The 27,406-nt window shown below is 36.0% G+C and overlaps 1 protein-coding gene across 1 annotated transcript in view; it reads right to left on the bottom strand.

Moving 5' to 3' along the window:
* Positions 1–413: 413 nt before the first annotated feature.
* Positions 414–27,406, bottom strand: part of LOC129917729 (protein patched) — a 33,327-nt gene continuing 6,334 nt past the window's right edge. Inside the window, exons 2-7 of the mRNA XM_055997810.1 lie at positions 11,062–11,254; positions 5,032–5,392; positions 3,017–4,964; positions 2,688–2,895; positions 2,325–2,596; positions 414–2,260 (exon numbers count right to left, since the gene is read on the bottom strand). Of these exons, the coding sequence (XP_055853785.1) occupies positions 1,403–2,260; positions 2,325–2,596; positions 2,688–2,895; positions 3,017–4,964; positions 5,032–5,392; positions 11,062–11,254 (3,840 nt within the window). The 3' untranslated portion in view covers positions 414–1,402. The remainder of the gene's footprint in view (positions 2,261–2,324; positions 2,597–2,687; positions 2,896–3,016; positions 4,965–5,031; positions 5,393–11,061; positions 11,255–27,406) is intronic.

The following is a 27,406-nucleotide window of genomic DNA, read 5'->3' as shown; positions in this document are numbered from 1 at the left end:
ACTCACAGACAATATTACGGAATCCACTTTTTTCGCATTCTCTATCATTGTAATGCAATGTCTGATTGCTATGTTGAGTTCGATTAATTTTACGAATCCTAAACTTGCCATATAGTACGTGTATTACGAGCGAAAATTGTGGTACAGTGTGGCGTATACGTACTTTTTTTTAATAAAAAAGCAAAAAATCTCCCGATCCATTTACAAGTGTACGAATAAAGTATTGCGAATAGTTTCAATTTTTCTTTTCAAAATAGTCTATTTTAACATGAAGTCATTGGAAACGTCCTAACTGCAAGACAAAATCGATTACCCCGCATTTAACCTCAGAAAAAGGCTAATTAAGGCCACCAAATATAAAAAACAAACATTAGTTCAAATAATAAAGAAAAATACCAATTTAATTAGTTTTTGATTCTTTTTATGTTTATTTATTCATTCTATTCCCAACATTCTTTGAGGTACAAGAGTTCGTTTTTTTTTTTGTGTTCTATTCCATTTCGTGAAGTTTTTAATTGTACATACTTTTATTTTCTTTTATTGTTATTTTTCTTCTAATTATAAATTTTTGTTTAACTCAAAGAAAACAAAACAGTGCTGCCAGATTGAGATTCTATTATTTCGTTCTATTCGTTTTATTTTATTTTTTTTTTTTTGTTTGTTTAATATTATACCGTGTGTAATAACATTTCAGTCTTTAATGAATACAATTAATTGTTTTGTTCAAATAAATTAATCTGATGAGTTTTTTTTTTCTTTTTTGTTAATTATATATGTGTGTGTGATTTTATTAAAAAAAAAAAAAAAACAAAGTTATGTGTGTGTGTGAGAGAGATGGAAAAAATAGTTTTAAAAAAACTGAAGGATACAATTAGGTATACATTTACATTAAACTAATAAAAATATTAATATATAATAATTAAAACTGATATTTTTTCACGTGGTGTATTGTAGTAGTTCGTCCTAATATAATAAATAAATAGGTTTTTCTTAAAACAATAACTTTTTTTTAATGATGTTTTTTTTTTGTTTGTAAAATATAATAATTGTAAAACTAAATACATAGTAAGTACATATACAAAAGAGATTTTTGTTTATCTTAAAGTTACGAATAGTTAACACTCTACAAGCACACTTATAATTAAATATAATTCAAAAAGACAAAATAGAAATAAAAACAGTGTTTTTAACTTAAATTTTTATAATCATTATTAATCTTATTATTATGTACATTTTTTTGTGTTAATATTTAATTTTCTTTTTTGTTTAATACTATACGTTCAAGGTAATTTTAAAAATATCAAAAATGTTTTTTTTTTTTTATTTTTTTGTTTAAATTCTATAAACTAAAATAAATAAGGATTTTATTAATAATAGTTAATTTTGGAAAATACTCTTAACGCTAGCTTGTGAAGTTATAACTTCTTAACGCTCGCCCGGGTGTGACAAGTTCCACTTTAATATTCGCCGTTGCTGTCACTTTTGTTGTATTCGAATCTGAGTGATGTGTCTCAACTGTCACTTCGGGTTGCACTACGATACTCTGTAGTTCAGGGTAATTTCCACCCATATTCATGTTTCCACCATAGTTGTTGTTCTTTGAAGGACCATGGTGTTGATTATGATTTTGATGCTGATGTTGATAGTGTTGCTGATGTTGTGGTTGCTGTTGTTGTTGTTGTTGTTGTTGTTGCGATGGATGTTGATAATGATAATTGTTGCTATTGTTACTGCTACTACCACTTCCTCCATTACCACCACCACTACTACAATTTTTCTGATTCCAATCATTGTTCATTGTTATCGATGAATTTGAAGACTTCCATGATGGTGGCTCTTCAGTGATTGTTGTCAATGATGGGTCATTGATATTCACATGTTTATGATGGTAGTGTGGTTTATTACAACGGGAACGTGATCCGTTTACAATGACAGTCTTATTGGCACCACTTCTCTTACTTCGTGACAATATCGGCGAGGGTGTTGAAATTCGATCCGGATGTTCGAGGGGTATCAATTCGGCTTCTGGACCAAGTATACTAAGGATAATCGGGAAGAAAACCAATCCATTGACGGCACCAACTGTCAGTACAACTAACAGTAGCCAAAAGAAGTGTCGTATGATAAATTCAAAGGGTGATGTTGAGAGCATGAATACAGCTAAAGCGGAAGTCATTATACCATGTACAAGTGGTCCCATTGAGACTTGCATTGACAAAAGTATACGTCTTTCACGACTGCCCACAGATGTCATGAAACCCTATAAAATTGAAAATAAATTATAAGAATGTGAACTGACAATAAATTTTAAAAAAACAACTTACCAGTGAGATCCTCACGGTAAAGCAGACAATTAATCCAACACCTAATATCAAAATCACAGCTGGAATAGCTGAGAGCTTGATGCCAAGTAGCGTCATTGCACCAAAAATCTGCACCAATGATGCCACAACATTAATCACCACCAATAAGGCGGCCCATGCTGATAGAAGCAAAGTTGCAACTAAGACAAATGCAGCAGCCAGTGAACAAAGTAAGATCAGTGCCAACGATGAACGCAAAGTCATGTATTGCTCCCAGAAGATGAATGGAATGCCTATAAAATAATAATATGATATGAAAAAGAGATCTTTATTAAAGACTTCCCTTTTTACAAGAGTGTAAAGGGGACTTTTTGAAACACTTACCCGATGGATAATTGGGTAGGCCTCTTGTTTCGAATTTTTCACTCAAATCACGAATGTGTCCAATGAGACTCTTGATTTCCGATGTATCTGTCAGACCGTGCAAGTAAAATGGCAGCTGTGTGTAGACAAGTGGTTGGCTCTTTGGAATTTTCAATTCGACTTCTAATGGCGAGTGTTCATAAGCACGTGGTTCGGGTCGTAATTTTCCCTAAAAACAAAAAGAAGAATAAGGAATAAAATAATGAGTCAATGATCAATATCAGAATCTATTGGAATCGGAAATGAGTCCCATCCAAAGATTCAAAGAATTTAGTTTATAAGACACTAACCTGTGAAGCTCCATAAGCAAACATATCATTAGTTGCCCATGCCGATAGATAGTTATAGAACGCCTTTGGATTGATAATTCCATCTCGATCAACCAAACGATTTTCAGCTACCAAAGTCTTATCAATCGGATTATCCACATAACCAGTCTGAACTAAAAGCTTATACGCCAATATAGCATCACCACTCGCATTACTAAACCATCGTTCCTGATTAATTCGCCCTTCTCGCCTCTCTCGATCGAATGTATCTTGCAAATTCTTCAACCAATCTCGAAACAGAGTTAACCAAAAATCCGGCAATCCACCATTATCATTCTTAATCACATGTGGAACTCGTACAAAAGCCTCATGATACTCATGCAATAGTGCTTGATTGTTAGGGTATTCAAAATTACCCTGTGTAACAGCGTACATGCTATAAAAGCCAAACATTGATGTTTGGGCATTAAGGAACTTATATTCGTTTGTGTCTTTGGGCACCAAGTCTATTAAATCTAGGCCATCTTGTAATTTTGTCGCCGAATAGAATCCAAAGATCAGGGTTCCTATGAAAACCATAACAGCCAGGAACTTTACCGAGCTCTTCATTAAAATCGGTGTATAGTGTTTGTAGGCGAATTTTGATAGTGAAAAACGCCACATTCGTTTTTCAGCACATGATAATAGTGCTTCCTCTTGATTAACCTGATTGGGAAGACTACCTCCAACTCCTAGGCCACGATTGTTACAATTTTTAATGGGAAAACCTAAATTTCGTGGATTTTCATAACGATTGTTATTTAAACTTGACGAAGCAGCTGATCTACCCGATATGGTAGCTAAAGGTTTCTCCTTCCATATGGGAAAGCAACAACATAAGATATCAGCTCTACCGGCCATTCTTCGACGAAGATCTAGAGAAATCATAGCGGGGAATACCAATAAAGCTGCTGCCAAGTTGAAGCACATAACAATTGCAGCTTGAAGACAAAATGACTTTAAAGCTGGGACGGGAATGAAAACTGCTGCGAAAAAACTGCCTGCCGTTGTAACTGCACTGAATAGAATGCTTGGTCCGACCTTTTTGAGGATGAATTTGGTCTCCTCTTTGCGATTACTTTCTGCATAGGCTGCAGTAAGCATAAATATATGATCTACTCCTAGACCAAGTGCTAGAAATGGAACAACTTGTGTTGTAGCTGCATTGAAGACTATTCCTAACAAAGCGCAGAGTCCGAGTCCAGCAGCAGTTGACATTCCAATGAGCAAGACTCCAGCAACTCCGACAGTACTTTGCCCTTTAACTGGTTCCTTCCAACGAAGAAGGGTACAAAAGGCATAGAAGACTGTCGCTGCAACTCCAATTACAATACTCAAGGGGCTAGCGTTTGAAAACTTGGCCAGGATATCATCCAATGAAGCCGAAGAGAACACATAGATGTCATAGGAATTTGATATCCTTGAGTTCTTTAACATATTGTCTACTTCACTGGAGAATTTTTTCTGCCAGGCATTTAAGACTTCAGCGGCTTTCTCTGGTGTCCAACTGATGTGATGGACTTTGTATTGATCATAGAATGAGTCATACATCTCTTTTTCGGTCATCAATTGAACAACTGTTTGAAGGCCTTTGGCTTTTTTCAAATGACCAGTTCGGTTCCTGATCACTCCCCCAACAATAAGTTCTTCTGGCCAGTGCATGTATTTCGTGGCATATCCATAGCACCCTCCAGTTAAAATAGAACCAACATCCGGAGGTGTTGTACTGTTCTTATTCGGTGCAGTATCAGGGCAATCGGGATTGTGTGGATTCAAACATGGTTTTTGTGTATAGCCTGAAGAAATTCCAGCTCGTTTCATATATTGTTCGACAACTTCAATAGGAAATGGATCTTTATCGTCTCTCTTCATTGATTGAAGGAAATTAAGTGGATTTAACCAAGCCCATTTGATTCGTTTTTCCATTCCACTAAAATGAAATAGAAAAAAAATGTTAAACAATTTCGAAAAAATGTAAGGAAAAATGGGTAACTTACGGTATTTGAACTGGAAAATCGGGACCCAATAGATGACTTCCCTCCCAAAAACAATCCAATGGAGTTATTATCGAACATGGTATTACATGATTGAAAATCTGCTCGACCAGATAGTGTTCCTCGAAGCTTGGTATTGTTGGAGTGTTGCACATATCTCGTAGCGTCCATTCCGTTTCGAACATATAAACTGCTACTGAAGTTGCTTTCTTTAAAACTTCCAAATGCGTTAGCAGGGCCTTCGGATGTAGTACGGACGCATTAGGATCATGCGCTGTTTGTATGATAAGCTGATGCGTTGATGATTCCACCTCACCGATGGCTTTTTGTGTATACGCGAGTTCATTTTCCAATCGGCCACCCTCTTTAAAAAAATACAAAAAATATTTAATATTAATATGTTAAGTTATAGGGAAGCAATTTAGTTTCTTTCAATTGCAAGTTGCCAGCAACTCGTGGCAAGTATTTGTTTGCAAAAACAAATAGCTATTGATACTTTATTACATCAATTTATGCTGTTTTCATTGATTAATTTCTACGTAGAAATTGCATAAATATTGCTTATTATAACCAAAAACTTGCTTCAAAATTGCAAAGAACAGTAGCAGTGTTTTGAAAAGCAACCGACTCACTTTGAATAGCAACTAATTTGCTCCAATAAGCAATTAACTATTTTTAAAAGCCAAGTAATATTACATACTTTGAAAAATAAGAAACTTGCTTAGAAAAACGAGTAACTTGCTTCGAAATGCATGTGGCGGATGGTTCTGGCAACACTGCGCCGGGCGAGAGTCGATAGAGTCGGACGAGAGTCGATAGAGGCCACCTGCAAATGGCCAATGAGGATGCAGGTGTAGCTTGGCTTAAACAAGAAACCGTTCGAGTTTCAGTTCTAATTTAATCGATCACCCGATCACATATCTATTCTTAAATAAATTAGTTTAAAATATTAAAGTTTTCTTTTAATCATTTTTTACAGCGTCTAAAGTGGTGACCCCGACGTGATGGCCGACGATGAACAAGTTGAAAACGGTGACAATCAAGCTCTTGATGTTGCTGCAAATTATTACGCTCGCCTACAAATGCCACCTTTTGTTGAGTCGGATGTGGATAATTGGTTTTATTTGTTGAATTTCTATTTCCGAGCATCAGGTATTGCACACGATGGTCGCAGATTCGATACGGTATGCTCACAATTGCCACTCGCAAGGCTAACCGAGCTCCGATCCATTATTGATGCAGCTCCGGATACCGAGAAGTACAAATACATTCGCACTGAACTCACAAATTACTTTGCCGATAGCCAGCAAAAACGACTTCGTCGAATACTTCACGATATGCCTCTCGGCGACAAAAAACCTAGCCAGCTCTACTACGAGATGGTTCAGACAGCTAAGGACTCATTAAGCGAAGCCGTCCTACTCGATTTATGGGCTTCCCGTCTGCCACAATCCGTTCATGCAGTCGTTGTCTTGGTAAAAGGGGGTGTGGATGAAAAAACTCGAATCGCCGACACCGTTATGGAAAACGTCGAATTACGACAGCTTAATGCGATTGTACCCTGCAGCTCACCACCAAAGCTCAGTGAACATCAAGCCCACACCTCCGCCGATGCGCCATCAACTTCGTCTGAAGCCGCTTATTTGGTGCAAGAATTTTCTAAATTGTTGACAAAGCACCAACGACCGTCACGACAACGTACGCTCACTTCACCACGCTCAGGTCAGCCTCGAATTTCCAGCCAGCGTAGACGCGATCATTCCATCGAGCAGTTCGACGACTGCTGGTTCCATCGACAATTTGGTAAAAGAGCCACTAATTGTCGTCAGCCTTGCCGAATCGGTAAAAATTTACCATCAGGTTCACGGCAACAGTTGTGACTCCGTCCAACGCCCTCGGATACCAACCACTATCAGAATACGTCATACTCGATTGAAAGACTCTGTCTACAAGAACAAAACACAAATTTATCGTTTCTGATCGACACTGGCGCTGAAGTTTCTTGTATTCCACCGTCCGCATCACACAAAAAGCTGCGTCCAACCAGAATGCAGCTGTTCGCAGTAAACAGATCGCCGATTAAAGTTTATGGAGAGGTAACTCATGAGCTTAATCTTGGTCTTCGCCGCCCATTCGTTTGGACTTTCATCGTCGCTGACGTCTCCTCTCCAATCATCGGCGCCGATTTTCTTCAGCATCATGACTTAATGGTAGACGTAAAAAGATCCCGGCTCATCGATTCACGCACCCATTTCGCTACAAAACCGCTTTTCGCTATAACCAGTAATCAACAATCACCGCAGCTCATAGATCGAAACTCGCCATTCGCCGACATAATTTTGACTTTTCCAAACATTACTCGTCTCGCACCTCCAGGTGCATCAACCAACTCTAAAGCTCTGCACTTCATTGAAACGAATGGCCCGCCATGCTCAGCTCGAGCACGTCGTTTACCACCAGACAAAATGGCTGCAGCAAAAAGGGAGTTCGAATTGCTCAGGCGTGCTGGGATATGCAGACCATCAAAATCCAATTGGTCCAGCCCACTTCACATGGTACGAAAAGCAGACGGTTCGTGGAGGCCATGTGGAGACTACAGGAGTCTCAACACAATAACAGTTCCCGACCGCTATCCGCTCCCGTACCTCCACGACTTCGCAAACATACTTCGAGGTAAGACTATCTTCTCAAAAATAGACTTACAGAAGGCTTTCCATCAGGTACCAATCAACCCTTCCGACATACCTAAAACTGCCATCATCACGCCTTTTGGGTTGTACGAATTCACCCATATGACGTTCGGATTACGTAACGCAGCCCAAACTCTTCAACGGCTAGTTCATGAAGTGCTGCGAGGTATTGAATTCGCGTTCCCATACATGGATGACATCTGCATCGCTTCATCCGACGTTAACGAACACCGCCAACACCTGGGTGAAGTCCTCAAGAGGCTTGCTAAACACAACTTGGCAATAAATTTGGCTAAATGCGTCTTCGGAAAGCCACAAATAGAATTCCTTGGCCATATGATTACGAAAGATGGAATCTCACCTCTTCCCTCGCGGGTCGAAGCTATTTTGCGCATTCCCCAGCCAGAGAATGTAAAACAACTAAAAGGCTTCATCGCAACGGTAAACTTTTACCGAAAGTTCATGCCACACGCAGCCGAAGCTCAGATTCCTCTTTTGGCAATGACACCGGGGAACCGTAAGAACGACAAAACGCCTTTGAAGTGGACCGAACATACAATCGAAGCATTCAACAACTGCCGCCAAATTCTCGCTCAAGCAGTGCGATTGTCACACCCTGCATCAGAGGCGGAACTTAGTTTGGTTACAGACGCATCGAACATAGCAGCTGGTGCGGCTCTCCATCAGTTGGTCGACAATGTATCCGAACCACTTGGTTTTTTTTCGAAAAAATTCTCTAAGACGCAACAAGGCTATTCTACCTATGATAGAGAACTAACTGCTATGTACATGGCTGTAAACCATTTCCGTGATTTGTTAGAGGGCCGTAAATTCCATATACAAACGGACCACAAACCTCTAATTTTCGCATTCCAACAACGACCAGAAAAATCTTCTCCACGACAAACCAATTACTTGTCATTCATTAGCGAATTCACCACCGATATTCGCTATATTAAGGGGGAGGATAACCATGCGGCAGACCTATTGTCGCGGATCGACTCTGTAAACGCTAATGATGATCTTTATGCAAAACTCGCTAAATCCCAGGAGAGCGACACCGAACTGCAAAATATTTTAAAAGGTAACGTTGTCCATTCAATGCAACTAACTCTGTTTTACTTTCCAAACATGCCACAACCGATTTACTGCGATGTATCACATAATAGAGTTCGTCCATTTATCACCAAAGATCTTCGAAAATCATTCTTCCATGCAACTCACGATCTTTCGCATCCCGGTCGCCGAGCTTCAGTTCGATTAATGACCGAGCGTTTCGTCTGGCCCAACATTCGCCAGAATTGTGCTTACCTGGCAAAGACATGCATACCTTGTCAAAGGACGAAAGTTCAACGTCATTCAAAGTCCGAGCTGCAACACTACCCGATACCCGATAAACGGTTTGCTTACATAAATATCGACATCCTAGGGCCCTTTCCGCCCTCCGAAGGATACCGCTACCTTTTAACAGTCATTGATCGCTACACTCGATGGCCCGAAGCATATCCAATGCCAGACATGTCGGCTATGAATTGCGCCAGTGCACTAATTTCAGGCTGGATTTCTCGGTTTGGGCCACCTCTGCAAATAACATCCGATCAAGGAAGACAATTCACCTCATCAGTCTTTGCGGAGCTATGTGTCTGTATGGGAACAAACCACACGATGACGACCTCATACCACCCACAGGCTAATGGAATCGTTGAACGATTCCATAGAACATTAAAAGCCGCAATAAATTGCAACGACTCTTCGCAATGGGTTAAACGCCTTCCACTTATACTACTAGGTCTTCGCGCGACGCTGAAGGAAGATATCAAAGCGACCCCAGCAGAGTTAGTGTACGGAACATCACTCAGACTGCCAGCTGACCTCCTGGTCCCAACGCTTGATGACCGCTCGCAATGCGATTTTATCAAAGACCTCCGATGTATGATGGAACAGACTAGGCCGCAGCAGACAGCTTGGCACACTACACATCGCCCTTTTGTTCATCAAGACTTAAGAACATCAACCTATGTATTCGTTCGCAATGATTCCGTCAAAGCATCAATAGTCCCTCCCTATGAAGGACCTTTCAAGGTAGAGGAACGCCACGACAAGTTTTTCGTTCTTCGTATTCGAGGCAGATCTACCAAAATTTCGATAGACCGCCTAAAGCCCGCATACCTCGAAAACGAGGAAAGCGACAGAATTCAACCTCCAGCGACAACCCCACGGGTTATCCCAGAACCAAGACAACAAACAACACCTCAACCATCTGCAACAACCACACCGGCTGTGCAAGATCCACCACAACGAATAACTTCTCAGCCATATCGCACTCTTAAAGGTCGCCGTATCCAGCTCCCAGCGCGCTACCTATAAGATGCGATAAGCCTTCTGGGGGGCCACTGTGGCGGATGGTTCTGGCAACACTGCGCCGGGCGAGAGTCGATAGAGTCGGACGAGAGTCGATAGAGGCCACCTGCAAATGGCCAATGAGGATGCAGGTGTAGCTTGGCTTAAACAAGAAACCGTTCGAGTTTCAGTTCTAATTTAATCGATCACCCGATCACATATCTATTCTTAAATAAATTAGTTTAAAATATTAAAGTTTTCTTTTAATCATTTTTTACAGCGTCTAAATGCATGTAACTTGCTCCGAAAAGCACGTAACCCTCTTCAAAGAGGAATAAACTTGTTCGGTAAAGCAACTAACATCGAGTAGCAACTAAATTGATTCGAAAAATTATTGACTGTTTCGAAAAGAAATTAATTTACTTCCAAAAGCAACTTATTGACTTCATATGTATAGTATTTACTTCAAAAAAGAACAAATTTCCACCGAAATGCAATTTATTTGCTTCTTAAAGCACCTTACTGGTTTCCAAAGCCAAGTTTGCTTCGAAAAACAACTGATTTGCTCGAAGAAACTTACTTCAAAATGTTAGTAACTTGCTTCTGAATGTTAGTAACTTGCTTCGAAATGTAGGTAACTCGCTTCGAAATGTTAGTTACTCGCTTCGAAATGTTAGTAGCGTATTTCGAAAAGAAAGTAAACTTGTTCTAAAAAGCAAATTGTTTCTAAAAGCAAAGTTAACTTGCTTCAAAAATCAAATAATTTTCTTCAGAACTGACTAACTTTTTCAAAAAACAACAAACTTGCTTCCAAGAGCAATTAACTTGCTGGGAAAGCAATTAACTTGCTGGGAACGCAATTAACTTGCTTCGAAAAACTAGTGAAAGCAAATTGTTTCTAAAGCAATTGTTTTTTAATAAAAAAAAAATTGCCTTGAGTTGCCTGGTATATAGATTAGTTGCAAAGACTAAATTGCTTTGTATAAACAATTTGACAACTTACCTTGTATCCATAGTTGATTTACTGTGGAATGCATCTGTGCACTTTTAAGGCCAACACAAAATGTACTGAGGACTAAAATTGCAACAAATAGCACTTTGCCGGCATGTTTTTGTACCGAATAGCCAAGGGATTGGAGGTGTGATTGAAATACTGAACGCAGGTATATCGCTGTACGACTTCCTCTCGCTTTTCCCTAAAAAAAAAAAAAAACAAAATAAACAAAAATTTAAATAACATTAATTAGAATAAGTTGTATTAGTAAGACATTAAAAGTCAAATCCCTACGGTAAAATTGATAACCTACAAACATAAAGCTATTCCAAGACAACCATAACCATTTGATGCTTTTTTTCCCATTCTAACATTCCTTTCCCATGCTTTTTTTCTATATAAACTTCAATCAGCGATCATCAATTCCATCGTGACACCTAATGAGGGTCACAAAACCAATTCACCTTTTTTTTTCTGAAAGAATTCTTCTAGTTTTACGATTAAGATATATAATTTTTTCTTCGAAAAAAAACACTCTACTATAGATACAATAATTCGATGATGTTATCAATTAAAAAAAGAAGTTCCGCGCCTGAAATTCCCTGAATACTTTCGATAAATTCTCTTTTGCATTCTTAACCTTTCAGAAAATCCCCCAAGATCATATATATGAATGCAAAAAAAAAAATTACCCAACAGCTTCCATGGAATTAAAGCCATAATATCTTTTAGAGATATACGTGTACTGATGTACAAGTATATTTATTACCCGAGAAAAGCCTACTACACTAGCCGCCCATGTGGTGGCTGTTTTTCGATGACCAACAAAACTCAAACCGATCGAACGAACGACGAAACGACCAACAGACAGACCAAACAGTATGATGGACCCATAAATGCCCAAGATTGGGTCCCATCATAAAATGAGACCTCACAAGCTCAATGCTCTTTTACAACTTTACCAACTTCTATATAACCATGGTATCGCGCAGGGCAACAACTCAATTTTCTCCGAACGCCCAATGTGCGCGCTCTTGTCTTTCGGTCATAAAACCTACCGTGCCTATCCCTCTGCCACACCATCACGCCATAGGCACCTTTATACCTTTTAAGCCAAATATCTTCAAAACAACAAAAACAAAAAACAAAAAAAAAATAAAGAAACAAAAAAACAAACGACCAAAAAGGTATTTCATTCCATACCTAGAGTAGGAAGGCCTGGAAAATAGATAAAAAACCAACTTAAATCTGAAATGAACCACAAAACTATCTGCAGAAGACATGGATGGATTTGCCAAGTCAGCGCCCTTTGGTTTTAGTAGATTACCTTGAGGGGCGTCCTTCCTCTAGAAAACAAAAGCTGATGAAAATGATAGATAAAAAGTTGTAAAATTCATAAAAGTTGAAGTTGTGAACAACTTTTTTATTCATTCATAAATATTTGCCGATTTATTTAAAAAAAAAATGTAAAGGGCTCAGAAACGTCAGGAACTTAAAAGAAAGAAATGTTTTCCGTCACTGTTAAAAAAATCCTTCTAATCTAGGCATTTAATTGAAAAGATGTCTTAGAAAGAGTCAAGTCATTTGCATTCAAAAAATATTTTTGAATATAAATTAAGAGAAAAACTAATGTCAGATTCATCAAAATCGGAACTTTGGCTTTTGCTAATATTTGCTTGACATCAAAAAAAAGTTCAATACAATTTGAAAAAAAAAAAATCACTAGGTTTTTTCAAATCGATAATGTCTCCTCTTAAATAAATTTGAAGATCTGTCTTTTTTGACAGTAAATTACTTTTCCAGCCACTTTGAATAAAAAAACAGTAAATTTGATATTGATGTTGGTCACGTTTGTATGAACGTCATTCAAGTAGTCGGGTTTACATTCAAAGATTTTTCCAATAACGATTTTTCTTTGTTGTGGGATTTCGTTTCACCGGATAGTTCTGTTCTTTAGTCGAGTGAAATGAGTCAGGGAAATTATTCTTGCAAACTTTTCCGTCAACTTTTCAACGAAACTGTCTAAATTGAAAAGATCTTTTTAACAGCTGATCATGATCAATTAGAGACCCGAAACACCCAAGTGTTTGTAAGTAAATTATTTTAAGGAAATGTCAATTTGTAATTAATATTCTGGTAGTTGCATTCTTTTGCGACATCATGCTTTCGTCGCAAGTTGCATGCCTTTTATTCTTAAACACCTTAATGTCTCATTTTGACAGTTCTCAAATGGGTGCAAACTATTAAAATATGATTGGAACGACACATGGTGTGATCCTACGCGATATTTTTTTTACATTGCCAGCGTTTGCTTGCGTTTCAGACCCAATTGGGTATGCGAAATGCGAGCTTAAAACTAACGAAAAAACTTGCAATCCTAACTATGTTTTTTTTTTCAAGCAAGTTTGAAAATTGTTGGATATAAGTTGTTGCAAATGCTGCAAAGCAGATTTGCTATGTTTATGCAAGTTTGCAAATAATAGGAAATTGTCGAAAATGGTATCGGAAATCCACTTGGTTATAGGAGTTGCTTGCAACGCGCTTACACACTACCTTAAGTATTTTGCAAACCTCTTTTTTCCAATAACATACCAAATCCACTTCTGTACTCAAGAAGTACATCCAGTATATCTTTTTGGTCTTGTTGTGCTTGCTATAGTTATAGTCTCTTATATAGCCTAGTCGAGTTCGCGGCATGGAGCATATTTTAGCATTTCCGTGTGTGTCTACGGATAATTAAGACATCAACCAGCATACTTTTCACAGCAGGCGGGCGGTCGGTCGGTGATGGCAGCGGCGGCTGCGATTGTGACTGCGACTGTTGTTGCGGCAACACAGCGCAGCGACGCGACCGGGTGGTGGAAAGGCCGCCCTTGCAGCACAGTTTTGTTGTTGCTGTAATTGTTGCCGATTTATGTTAAGATGTATGTATTTATGCGGATGTATCGGTAAACGCCCGCAGCTTGAACAACATCACAATCTACTTAGAGGAGAGGCTGATGGTCGTCGATACATGGCGACGGGTGAGCGAAGTTGCGGTGCGACGCATTGGAGGACGTATATGGATGGATGATGGTTGAAAATGGTTGGCCTACACCAAAATAGCTATAAATGCTTTTGTTCGAGTTTTCGTTTGAAATTCTTTTTTTCTTTATTTTTGTTGGAATTGTTATGATGCTGCGAAAAACCTTTTTTTCTTTCTTTCTCTTTGTAACATCTTTACTTCTAAGAATTTGTTTTAATCTTTCCTCATGTATTTCCACAAATCCGAAATTATAGGCCTGGCACGTTGTCGTCGACAACGACGACCGACAACGTCGTCGACGGACAGCTCAATTCAGCTGAACCGATCACACAACAGAATATAGCATTGTTTGGGATCATCAGGTAGGTCGTCTTCGTCATCTTCCTGCAATATTCTCCTCACTCTCTTTGGGTTGATCATCTCTCATTTGGTCTTCTGTCACAATTCTTTTCTTGAAAATTGTTTTTGTGTTTTTTTTTTCTGTTAATTTGTTCTTCCGAAAATTTGTCGGAATCGTCCATGTCGTCGGTGGTCTTTGTTATTAAGATATCGAAAAAGAATTTTGGTGGTTGTTAACACTTCATATATGTATGTAACCCAAAGAATGATACATTAGGGGCCAACTTATACTTGGTATTTTCAAGAAAAAGGAAATACCTTTGTTATTTGGCAAACGATTTTGTATAAATGCACCATGACGGAAGATACACTGACCGAACGTATACCTATTGACGATGTCGTCGTCGCCGTTTTTATCTTTCTTTACCTGGAGTTTCAGAAATTGATGTTTCAATAAACAGAAATTTCGGTATTCGATTATCCTCCGCACAGGTAGACGAACGACGAACGACAACAATGATTGCATATCGAATCTTTTTTCTTAGGAAGAAACCTTTTATTTATTTTTTTTTTTTTGTTTTATTTCTTTTTGCACAAGAAAACTTTGGTTTGGTACCATTAAATAACCGTAGATAATTTTTTAAGATGATGATGATGACATAAACGTCTAATATATATTTTTTTAATATCTCAATTTTCATGGGAAGAACCACTTTGAAGAATTGAGATATGTTAGAAAAAAATAAAAAAATTGGAACACGAATAAAAGAATTGAATTTTTTATATGGAGGAGGTACAATTTTCTAAGCAGATGGTTGAACAAAGCAACAGCTGCTATAAGGTTAACGAACTTCTATTGAGTTTTTTTTTAGATTTAAGGAACAACCGCAGAATTTTGATAGTACATATTTCTATCTTATCTCTCTTTACAAAACATGTTTTGAAATCGGTAAAACCCCATATCAAAAGTAATACCCCAAAATGTTTTTTTTTTTTGTAAAACTGTACGGCACTTGACATTATCGCTGGATGAGAACTATAGGGTTGTATGGCATTTCCATCCTACAACCTTGCAATATGTTAGAAAGTTTCCTAGTTCAAATTTCAAAATAAATGCTTTCCCAAATAAAAGTCAAAATATACACCGCAGCAACGTAGTTTTTGCCTGTCAAAATAAAAGAAGGTCTGTTTGGGTACTGCCTTAAACAGAAATATTTCTACTAATTTTTAACATTTTTAACCCAATTCCTGTTTGGGTGCCTTCTCTGGAACTGTGTATTTTTGTAAATTGTTTTTGACAAAAGTACAAATATTTCGGTTTTAAGAAGTATCCAAACAGACCTTGTAGATACTAGGCATCATTTTCTCTGGGCTTATATTCGACGATTTTTCCAGTGTTTTGTTTTTGATAGCTTGATCCATTGGAGGTGGTAGTTAACTCATGAGTAGATGATGCAATGCAGTACATTTACTTTATTCTTTTCTGCCCTAGTAGATGCGAATTGCATTGACTTCATTGAAATAGCGTTCCATAGGGATGTAAGCGAATCTGTCAAAGTCAAATCTGACAACCCCCACTTTGAAGAACATGACAGATACAAATTTTTAATTAAATAAAACACGGGTTTTTAATAAATTTTTCATATGAATTTATAAGCTAAATTTTTACTGACTGTTTAAAGACTCTTGTTTATATGCTTTCTAGTAGAAAAACGAATGTCAGTGTCTTCAAAGTGAACAGTTTGACGTTTGAGCACTTCTTGCTTAAAAGCCTTATTAGAAATCGCTAGTAATTTACTAGTATTACTTTGCGAACTCCCAAAGGAACAGGACTATTATTGGGCAGGTTCAGAAACCTTAGGAACTTAAATGTAAGTCAAGTTTCGAGTATATAATTGGTCAGCTGTCAAAAAAATCTTACCAATTTAGGCAATTTTATTGAAAAGTTGACTCTGAATTTCCTCACATTGCTGTTCCATGATATTTCATTTCACTGGAAAGTTCTGGCATTCATCTTATTCAAGATCGTAATAGAAAAAATCCTCGGCTTCTAAACAGAGGCGAGTGGAGCAAGTTGGGAAGATTTGTCTTGACTAGATTTTCAGTCATCTTTCCAATTTAATTGCCTGAATTGGAAGATTTTTTTTTGACAGCTTACCAGCGAAACTTGAATAACTTTTTAATCCGAACCTGCAAAGTGTTACAGGAGAACATTTCCTAACATCAATGTTATAGTACTCTTATCTTGTAAATTTTGACAGGCGAACTTTTCACATTGAACCGTGTATAGCCGTGTAATATTAAGACTGCAGATTAGCTATACCTAGGTCAACTTCTATAGAAGTGAAAGCTGATATAAAACATCATTAGGGTGCTTCTGAAGTACTTGATAAACTTACAAACACAAAAAGTTTTTGAGTGATTCACACATGACAGCAGGAGTAACAGAGCTTTTTGGAATAAGTAATAAGAAAAACCTAGAAAGCCTAAACGTCAAAAGTTCCGTCTTGAACAAAAAAAAAATCAGGACAACCCACTAAGCTGATACTGGCATGAAGAAACTTGTAATTCCAACACAATCGCCAAGAAGGGACAGGTCCAATAGTTATTTTATAAGTAATCTACAGAGAGCTTATAGGAGTATGTTTTTTCTCCTATAATAATCAAATACGGTGAAGCTACAATGATTTGAAGAAAAAAAAACTATAGACATCGATATATCATTCTAAATTAGACTTGGCGCCCATTCCATAAGCTTACTTTGCATAAAACCATCGCTAAAAGATCACTATAGACTATCATTCTTCTATAACGATGATATAGTATTTATATGAATAATATAATTTCATCCGAAAAAATACTTATGAAAAAAAAAAAAATATTATATGTTCCTCCATTCTGAAAACTATAAATTTACAAACCAAAAACCATTTTTTTCATCTCTCCAGAAAAAAAAGAGTGTGTGTACACATGTACACTCGACTGAAGTTATACTTCTCATTCAGTATACATATATAAATGAATTTCATTTGATATTTTTAATTTCTATTATTAAATTAATTAATCCACACTTCGTTTTTTACATTTTTATCAAGTGAACAATAAATTAATTCTTTCATCCTCCTTGCGTCCATGTAGTTTTCAATTTAATCTGTGAACTTTACTCATGTTGTGCGGTTCAGAACGTACTATATATGGTTAACGAAAGTAAATGATTGCGCATAAAATGTGCGATATGGTAATTTTATGAGAATTGTGTGTGCTTCAGCACTAGTAGTAGCAATATGCAACTTGCAGGGTTGCTACAAAGCTCAAAAGTGAGCTCAGCTCGCAGCTCAGCTCAAATTTTGAGCTAGCAAACTTTTGAGATATGTACCATAGCTCAGCTCATTTGAGCTGAGCTGAAAGTGAGCTGAGCTGATGGTTGAGCTGAGCTGTTGGGTGAGCTAAGGTAAAGTGAGCTGAGCTGAGCTGTGATGGGTGAGAGGATACATTGATTTTTATTTGGAAAGTATAATGAAATATGAAGATATTTTAAACTTTTATAAAACACCATAGCTTAAGATGTTTGGTTCTAGTTATTAATGGAATTATTTTAACACATAAATATTTTTATAAATAAGACAGATAATTTTTCGTGATCTTTTCTCTTGGTGTTTTTGATAGTAAATATATTTCTATTTTTTTAGTAAAATATTTCTTATTTTATCATAAAAAAAAAATTCCGGTACAATCCGGTTTTTCGACTTTTTTCAAAATTCCGAGAAAATCGGTTTTGAAAGTTGGGGTAAATTTTTTTTTTAGAAAAATCCCCGAATCTTTAAACGCTCCAGGAAGCTAAACCGCTTTAGAGCAATTTTTGGGAGTGATGCCAAATGATAGCTTGTGTCATGGGCCTACGCTTTGCACATTATCAGATTTTTAAAAAATCGCCTTCCATGTAAAACCGCCACATCATGCCTATTTTTTCAGAATCGTGCCTATATTTTTTTTTACTTTTAAGTTCTCCCGGTTTGAGAGCGCGTGGACCTACAGGGATGGGAATTGTACCCAAATGTAGGTTAAAGTCCCCGCTACCTTTTGGCATCAAAAAATTTTATTTTCATTTTCTTCAAAATTCCGCGATATAGGCGTTGGAACGCTTTGATCTAGAGACAGGGGAGTGGTGCCATATGAAAGCTTATATTCTCAGCTACCCGATAGTGGTATAATCCGGTTTTTCGATTTTTTTCAAAATTCCGAGAAAATCGCGTTTGAAAGTTGGGGTAAAATTTTTTTTCGAAAAATCCCCGAATCTTTGAACGCTCCTGGAAGCTAAACCGCTTGAGAGCAATTTTTGGGAGTGATGCCAAATGATAGCTTGTGTCATGGGCCTACGCTTTGCACATTGTCAGATTTTTAAAAAATCGCCTTCCATGTTAAACCGCCACATCATGTCTATTTTTTCAGAATCGTGCCTATTTTTTTTTTTACTTTTAAGTTCACCCGGTTTGAGAACGCGTGCACCTACAGGGATGGGAGTTGTACCCAAATGTAGGTTAGAGTCCTCGCTACCTTTTGGCATCAAAAAATTTTTTTTCATTTTTTTTCAAAATTCCGAGATATAGGCGTTGGAAGTTGGGGCGCTCACTTTCAGCTCAGCTCAAATGAGCTAAGCTATGGTACCTAGCTCAAATTTGAGCTGAGCTGTGAGCTGAGCTGAAATGTGAGCTTTTTGCAACCCTGGCAACTTGCCACATGGAAATTACCACATGCAACTTGCCACACGCAACTTGCCACATGCAACTTGCCACACGCAACTTGCCACATACAACTTGCCACATGCAACTTGCCACATACAACTTGCCACATGCAACTTACCACACGCAACTTGCCACATGCAGCTTGCCACATGCAACTTGCCACACGCAACTTGCCACATACAACTTGCCACATGCAACTTGCCACATGCAACTTGCCACACACAACTTGCCACATGCAACTTGCCACATGAAACATGTAACTTGCAACGTGTTGTGTGTTTTATGTTTGCCGTACTGCGGCGTACTGCATTTTTAAATACTAAAGTACTGCCTACTCTAAAGGTGAAACGACAGCCCAGGGTGATCGCGTCATAATCCCTTTGACATTCTTGTCAAAAAGTAAATTTTCATACCCACCCTCCCATAAGAAGTATAACTTCAAAAAAACTCGAAGACATTTTCAATTGGATGCCTTCCTTAATGCCAAAATCCATTTCAATAATAAAATGAATTATTTCCGTTTCTCCGAAAAATCAATTAATTTTTTTTCTTATATCCACAACCTACACGCTCACAATTATATATGATATGATCCACAAGCAAACTAAGAAAAAACATATAAAATTCCCTAAAAGCCCACTTGAAAGCATAAAAACCAATCAAATGACAGTTACTATTGATTGCCGAAGAATATAGAATCAACCAGAAAAAAAAAAACTTAAAACGAGCAAAATATAATAAAGTATTTTCAATGCCGTGTGTGGGGTGAATATAAAAATTCAAGAAAATCCAATAATATAAAAAATTTAAAAAAAAAAAATAAACAGAAAAAAAAAATACAAATATCTACATACTCTACAACTCCACTCAACGCATGACATTAAAATTGATAGCCATCTTCTTGGGTGGTACCCTCAGCGATTTTGATTGAACCTCTATAATCAACAACCAACAACAACTTCAACCAGAATTGGGACCACCCAAGAGAGCAATCTGAATGACTGACTGGCACACTCTGGCAGTATACTATACACATCTACTACAATCCTCGTGAGGTTTTGTTTTTTTGTTTTTAAATTTTTTTGACTTTTTTTTACCATTAAATGGTTTTGTATCGCAAAAAAAATACTTTTATCTATCTTTTTGACGCACATATGTGCACCATGGAACTATCATTAAAATAAAAACAATAGACAAAACGGACCCCCCACATGACATCTGTCAAAATATTTAGCGCACCGAATATGCCAAATGATCGCTGCTGCCAACCGTATGTTGTACACATGTTCTTAGCATACTAGTTCTCTTTAAAAACGCCAGAACGCATACACACGATCGCTTTGTACGCCCGCCACCATAGCGCTGCATGATCATTTATACAAATATATATTAGAAGCAAAGTTCTGTTTCTTTTTCATTTATTTTTATTATTATTTTTGCTGTGGGAAATAAACACGAACTAGGTACTACCGAATGGACGGGACCACCCAGGCTATACTCTAGAAAAGTGTATAGTCTTTTAAAACGTCTATCGTCGTCGTAGTCGACTGGCTCTGAAAGCGACCACCACCACCGCATGCCGCAATAAAAATTTAATTCAAAAACTTTACGACCGACTAAAGAAGAATTTCACATTATACTTTACAAACTAATTAGAATATAATGGGTTTATGGCTACGGCAAAAGAAGGGAAGAACAAAAAAAAAAATAACGCCAAATGTAAATGATAAATGACGTTTAACGTCATGTTGACATTAATGGCGACCTTACATAATTAAGACTAGAACTGTCAAACTTAAAGATGTCTATTTCGGTCGTTTTTTTTTTTGAATATAACTTAAAGTAGGCAAACAACAAAAATATAAATAGAGGAAGTAAAAAAAGGGACTCTATTACAATGAAATTTTATTAGACCTGATCTTCTGTCTCTGTCTATCTTTCTTTAATGTCTTAATGGTGATCGACCAAAAGGGACCACCAACATCGAAAAAAAAACAACATTTCAGTTCAGAGATATTAATTCTAGAGTGCTGAGGAGAGTTTGCAGCTGCTGCTGTTGTTCTTCGTTCATATAGAATCTTTTTAATACACCATGGAGTGTATATGCTGTAACAGAGAGCGCAGCATATGGGGATAATGATGATAATGGTCCCTGCGGAGGAAGATACAACAACATAATACCAAAATAAGAAATAAGAGAAAAATAAAAAAAAAAAGAAAAATCCATAAGATTGTACTGAAACAAATGTAAGAGTGAAAGAGAAGGAAATACAGGAGAGATCATTCCATCTTGTCAGGAAGAAATAAAATACAAATACGTTTAAAAAAAAAAAGAGGAGCAAAATTGCCTTGGATGGGTAGCATAGTAGCAGAAACTATAATGTTGGTCTTTCGGGACATCAACAACATCATTATGATGATCCCTCATTCTCATCATCATTAGGTTGGAATGGATATCACCTGTTGTTATTTTGGATTGGAGCAAAGGCGAGGCAGTGGTGAAGAGGATGGTACAGCGACACGGTGATGGAATGGAATATTCCGGAGAATAGCTACCATGCTTTTTCATCATCATGGGGCTTATTTGAAACTGAATTAGTTCAGAAACTATAAGGTAGTAGTGAGAAAATGAAAACGATCCCTGTTCTCAGAGATGTTATAGACAAAGTGACACTAAAGTTTTTGTTTGTTTTTTTTTTTTGTTGTTGTTCGTTTCTTTATTCACTATGTCACCAATTGTTTCCAAATGATTTGGTGCAAAACTGATCAGTTTCCTTAGGATTTTTTAATTTGATACTATAAATTAGGTGGCAGTGTTTATGAATTAGATATTCATTCACTAACATTATGAAATTGGTTGAAAAGAGAAAGAAGAACATTTTTCAAAAACGTCGCATCTGACAGATCACCTAGATTAGTTTGAAGGTAAAAAAAGCTATTGCTTATGATTTTTACTTCTCTTTAAAAAATGGTTGCACTGAACATTTTTTATAAACTTGGACTCAACTCCGCATTTCTTATCGGATCGAGTCGATGAAAAATTTCAACTTGACTATGGTTTAGACGAAGTTCAAAACGTGTTTAAAGGTATAACCGGTGAAAATTTCAACCTTGAAGCAAAACGGAGTTTGCGTTGGGCGCCATTTTTTATATCTAGAGTTTGTTTTTTCTTTCTCCATGTTTTGCACTTTGCCAATAAAATCTTATGAAAGACTTGACTTTCCTCCCTTTTGTCAAGTGCAATAAGAACAATTTTTGAAGTTACGCAATAATTTTCTCGGTGTTATTTCGTGGCACAGCCCAGGTTCAATTAATTATGGCAGCAAAATAAATAATTGTAAAATAAAAAACATTTGCGATGTATAAACAGTGAGGCTGGTAAAAAATGGCATCTACAAGAAGAACGAAATGATCAAGAAACTCACGTTGGGCGCCATTTAAGTTGTTATTTAATTTTTGTTTACTTTTTTTCGGAATCAATGGACACTGTAGGTGAAAATGTTTTGGCAGATACACCACAAAACCAAACGACAAGGGGATTCACGTTGGGCGCCATTTTTGAAACTGGAATTAATTTTTGGATCGATTTGTTTTTGAATCAAGTGGACACTTAAGATGTCTAAGAAGAGACAAAATAGAAAAACTAATACAGTTTTTTTGGATTTCTGAGATATTTTGAGCAACTGAGCAACTTGGGAAAAAACACACTCAGATAAAGAAACCCCATTAAATTGATCTGTCGATTTTACAGTTTTGCTAAAACATCTTGCCAAACTACTCTTGTTTCAACTCGCTAACTGGAACAATAATTTTGTAATTGCGAGGAGTTTTTTGCAAGATACAAAAACTAACTTTATATTTGCGTTTCTTTAAAAAAAACAGAAAAAAAGAACCAATAAACATATCAGTGCCATTTTTTTTTAAATCCCATTTTAAAGTAAATAATCTTCTTTTAAAATCATTTAAATGACCGAAATTTATATACATATCTCAAACTGTCTCCGTTTAATATATGCCAACTGAGTGACAGGTCAGAGCGGAAACTAGTGACAGTTAAATATAAAAAAAATCAACAAAAAAAAAAAACAAATTAAAAAAAAAAGTTCCATTCATTCTGAAAACATATCCTCAATTGAATACAATCGATTTCAATTCCCCCTTTTTTTTTCTCTGACGATACATTTTTATGTGTGCCTCGTTTTTTGAATATCAATTAAGTTGTATGCACTCTTCTTTAAACCCTATATAAAAATAGCAGGTACAACTACCAAGTTACCCAACTTTTTGATTCCCCTTTTATTTTTTTTTCTTTGACCTTGATTTATATTCGAATAAAAATGGAAGTGTATGCAAAAAGAATTTGTTAACACACTCTTCGGACATGATGCATTTGTATGTTTGTTTTTTTTTTTTATATATATGAAAAAAATAAGAAGAACAAAAAAATCTTCACAAATAAAAGCAAAAGGAACTTCTTAAAACGAGGAATTGCTCATCGTTATCGCTGTCATCATCATTGTCGTCTTCATTGCTGTCGTCGTCCGTCGCCGTTCCTGTTCTTATTGTTGTTGTTGTTGGTGTGATGTCGTCTTTGGAGTTGTCTCCCACATTGATAAACATCAAAAGCACAGACGCGCGCATCCTATATATTCGCTTCACACAACAAACAAAAACCCAACCCATATAAATTTTTTTTTATTATGGAATTCACTTTGATCTACGTGCAGAGAATACATAATTTCTCATTCAATAATTTGCAGTTAGAAAATGTAGAATAGCAGTAAGTTATAAACAAAGAATACAAAAAGGAATGAAGAAGAAGGAAATACCATAATTTTTACATGAAAGTGTGTGCAGGCTCAAGATAAAAAAAAAAAAAAAAAAAACATAAGAAACACTAAACTATTCAATATACAATAACATCACGCTTGTGCTCGGGTCTCGGTGCTGTGCATATCCGGTTTCCTGTTTCTCAAATCATTTAACCGCCGCGTTGCATTTATCGGAATAACCGCCCGCAAATTGATCAAATAATTACCGTCGTCGTCGGTCGTCGTCAACACGTGAACATCTTGCTACCGAGACAACCGAACGATGGGGACGACTCTATGTTTGCGGTCTTGAAGATTGGTTTCGTTTTATTTCTTTTGTTGTTTTTTTTTATTTTGTATTAAGACGAACCCACATCAACGTCCAGCAACAACAACAACAATCATGCCAAAGAGAAAAAAAGTATACGAGGGCAATATAAAGAATACCTAAAAAAAAAAACGGTTTTATTTCGACCTGCAAGAGATCTCTTTAGTTTTTATTTTCTTTATGTGTTTATGACCAATATTGACTTAAATTTTGGAACAGTAATTCGAGGAAAAAAAAGATCTTGAAATTCCTGTAAGTTGAGTTAACGTTGGGCGCCAGTGAACATTCTTAACAGAATTATATATTTACAATTATTATGTAACGAAAATAAATTCATTCATTAACTCCTGGCAACACTACTATCCTCAAAGACCCGTAATAAAGAAATTAAATTCGTTGAGGTAACAATCGCTTACGAAAAACGAAAGAAAAGATGAAAGAAAAAACAAGTTCAAAATGTTCATGGTGGGCAGATAGTTCAAAAGGAAAGATCGCGCAACACGACAAAAAGAAAAAAAAAACACACACACACAAAAAAAAACCTAACACGAAATGAAAATTTCATTGAATACCTAGTGATCAAGACAAAATATACCAACGACTAATGCAACGTGGTAGATCTAGTATACTATCACTATTTTCAAGCTCTAACCGCTGCCAAGAATCACCTTCATTTTATGTGCATTTTGGTATGTAGGAGTATTATAACTCTATAGAAAATTGTGGAGGCCGAAAGCAAGAAAATCATGCTGGTGATATACCACAGCGTTGTTAAGACCTCACTTTATATGTGTATAGTACCTATTCCTATATAAAGATCTATCTATTGTTTGTGAAAAAGAAAAAAAAAAAAAAAAAAAACAGACAAAAATAATATAGACCTCACGGCAAAACTAAGGAGAAGCTGGAATGCATTAAGGCGACGCTAACAACTTAATCCGGGTTCGGGCATTTGTATAGTACTGAATACTCTTGGTATACATTTATCTATATGCATAATGAGGGGGCATTTGAGATGGGAGTTCTTATAATATCTAGGTAAATTTTTTCTTTAAGAGGCATCTGAGACTTTTCGTTTGAAATTATATGTATAAAGGAAGTTCAATGGGCAAAGCATTTGGAAATTCAAAGATTTCATCGCACAAGCACAAGATGGTCTATAAATGGGTTTTATGGTTTTGCAGAAATGGAAAAGGTTACTGATGTTTCGATAAGTTGAGGTGGATTGAATGTATGGCTTTTGATTAATAACAAATTTTTGGGCATTTAAAATGAAGGTGTTGAGTTTATGGACAGCTTTATTTTAAAGAAGAATGTTTTCAATCATTGATCAGAACTTCAAATCAGTGAGAGCCTTTCAACAGAACTTAATTCAGTTTACGTAGTTGTCAAATATAATGTAGCTATCAAAGCTTGGTTCAGCTTGAATTAGATAGATAAGTGTCAATATTTTAAATGTCATTACACCTAACTTTACATTTTTTTTAACATGACATTTTTAAAAAAAAGAGTTCAAAATTTAATTTTTCATACAAATGTCATTTGATCCATGAAAATAGAATACAAAAACAATACAACACTGACAACTGTCAAATGTCAAAGCAATCAAATGTCAAACAAAATTTATGTGGAATTTAATTATGTAAACAAAATAAAAACGAATTCTATTCAAATTTATTTCACTACATTCGTAAAAAGTTTTATAGTGACACATATATCGTTGTAAAAATACAACTCTTAATTAAATGTCAATTTATGTTAATTCAATGTCAAAATCCATAAAAGTTTAGTTCGAAACTCATTTTTTATCACATACATATTCATGTTGAAGTCCAACTTCCTCATATTAAAAATACATACATTTACGAATACTATCAATTTTTGTAACCCAAAATATAGTCTGGTTCTGTTTGTTTTCATGATGACAACTAAATAATCATGCGCTTCTATTTGATGTCTCTCAATTATATAAACAAATAAACCAATGAAGTTTAATATAATTTATTGTTTATAGCGGTATAATTTTCTGTCACTTTTTAGATAAGAAAAAGATCTGTTTACTTTTTCAGAAAAAAAAAAGTCCGGTGATGATCTAGTCTTATATGGTGATTCACAATCACATAAGTGTTATAATGTGTTTTAAAATGTATAATTCAAAAAGAGATTTGTCTTTATCTTTATATTATATTTTTTTTTTTTTTTTCAATTATAAACACATTATAACAAAGACACCACGTTTTGAACTCGAGTTTAGTTGTTTGTTTATTAATCAAATATTTGTGTTTGAATTAAGTATACGTGTTTCTATGTATAAGAAAATTGTAATCGCATAGTTTAAGTAAGTATATGTATTGTTAGTTGCTTACTTATTATAGACATAGGAGTATATTGCGTAACTGGATATAACTTTGTTATATTTACAACAACAAACAACTGGTTTTGTTATCTTTAAGAACAGAGCTAGACCACCCAGTTTTTCTGTTTGCGGAAAAATTATACGTATTTTGTAAACATATAAAAAAAGGGGATTTTTTGTTTGACAGCTGAGTTATCAGTCAATAGATAGATTTTGCATATCAAGCAAAAACATTAAGTATGTGGTCTGAACATTTGAAATTGCGTTTTCAAAACAGCGATTTAAAGCTAACAAGGAACAACATAAATTTAATCTTTAATTTTGATTTCATTTCAATTGTGAATTGATAAAATTTAGATGCGCTACAGGTGTAATGTAATATACCAATTCCGAGAGCCACCGATTCCCAACTAACATTTCAGCTTCGGTTAAGGTATTACAAAAGCTACATTTCAGCTTCTTTTAAACTTTAGTAAGGTTGTTAGGCATGGAAAAAGGAGAACGTTATACAAGTTTGACCCTATATAAGGATCTTAAACGAAGCTTTACCGAAGCTCTACCGAAGCTTTGAGATTTGACAGAAAGCTTCGGAAGAGCTTGTATAGCTCTTTAATACATGTCTTATCGAAATTAAAAAACAAAATTACAAAAACAAAAAAGTATTCTTTTTTAACTGGTTTTAAATCATGAATTTTATCTTTTGATCTGATATTATATATAACATTCCATTAGTTTTTAGTATATCTATTAATA

This window comes from Episyrphus balteatus, chromosome 4 (genome assembly GCF_945859705.1).
Source record: "Episyrphus balteatus chromosome 4, idEpiBalt1.1, whole genome shotgun sequence".
Classification (NCBI taxonomy): Eukaryota; Metazoa; Arthropoda; class Insecta; order Diptera; family Syrphidae; genus Episyrphus; species Episyrphus balteatus.
The sequence above is the reverse complement of the archived record's forward strand: the minus strand, read 5'-3'. Positions and strand labels throughout refer to the sequence as shown.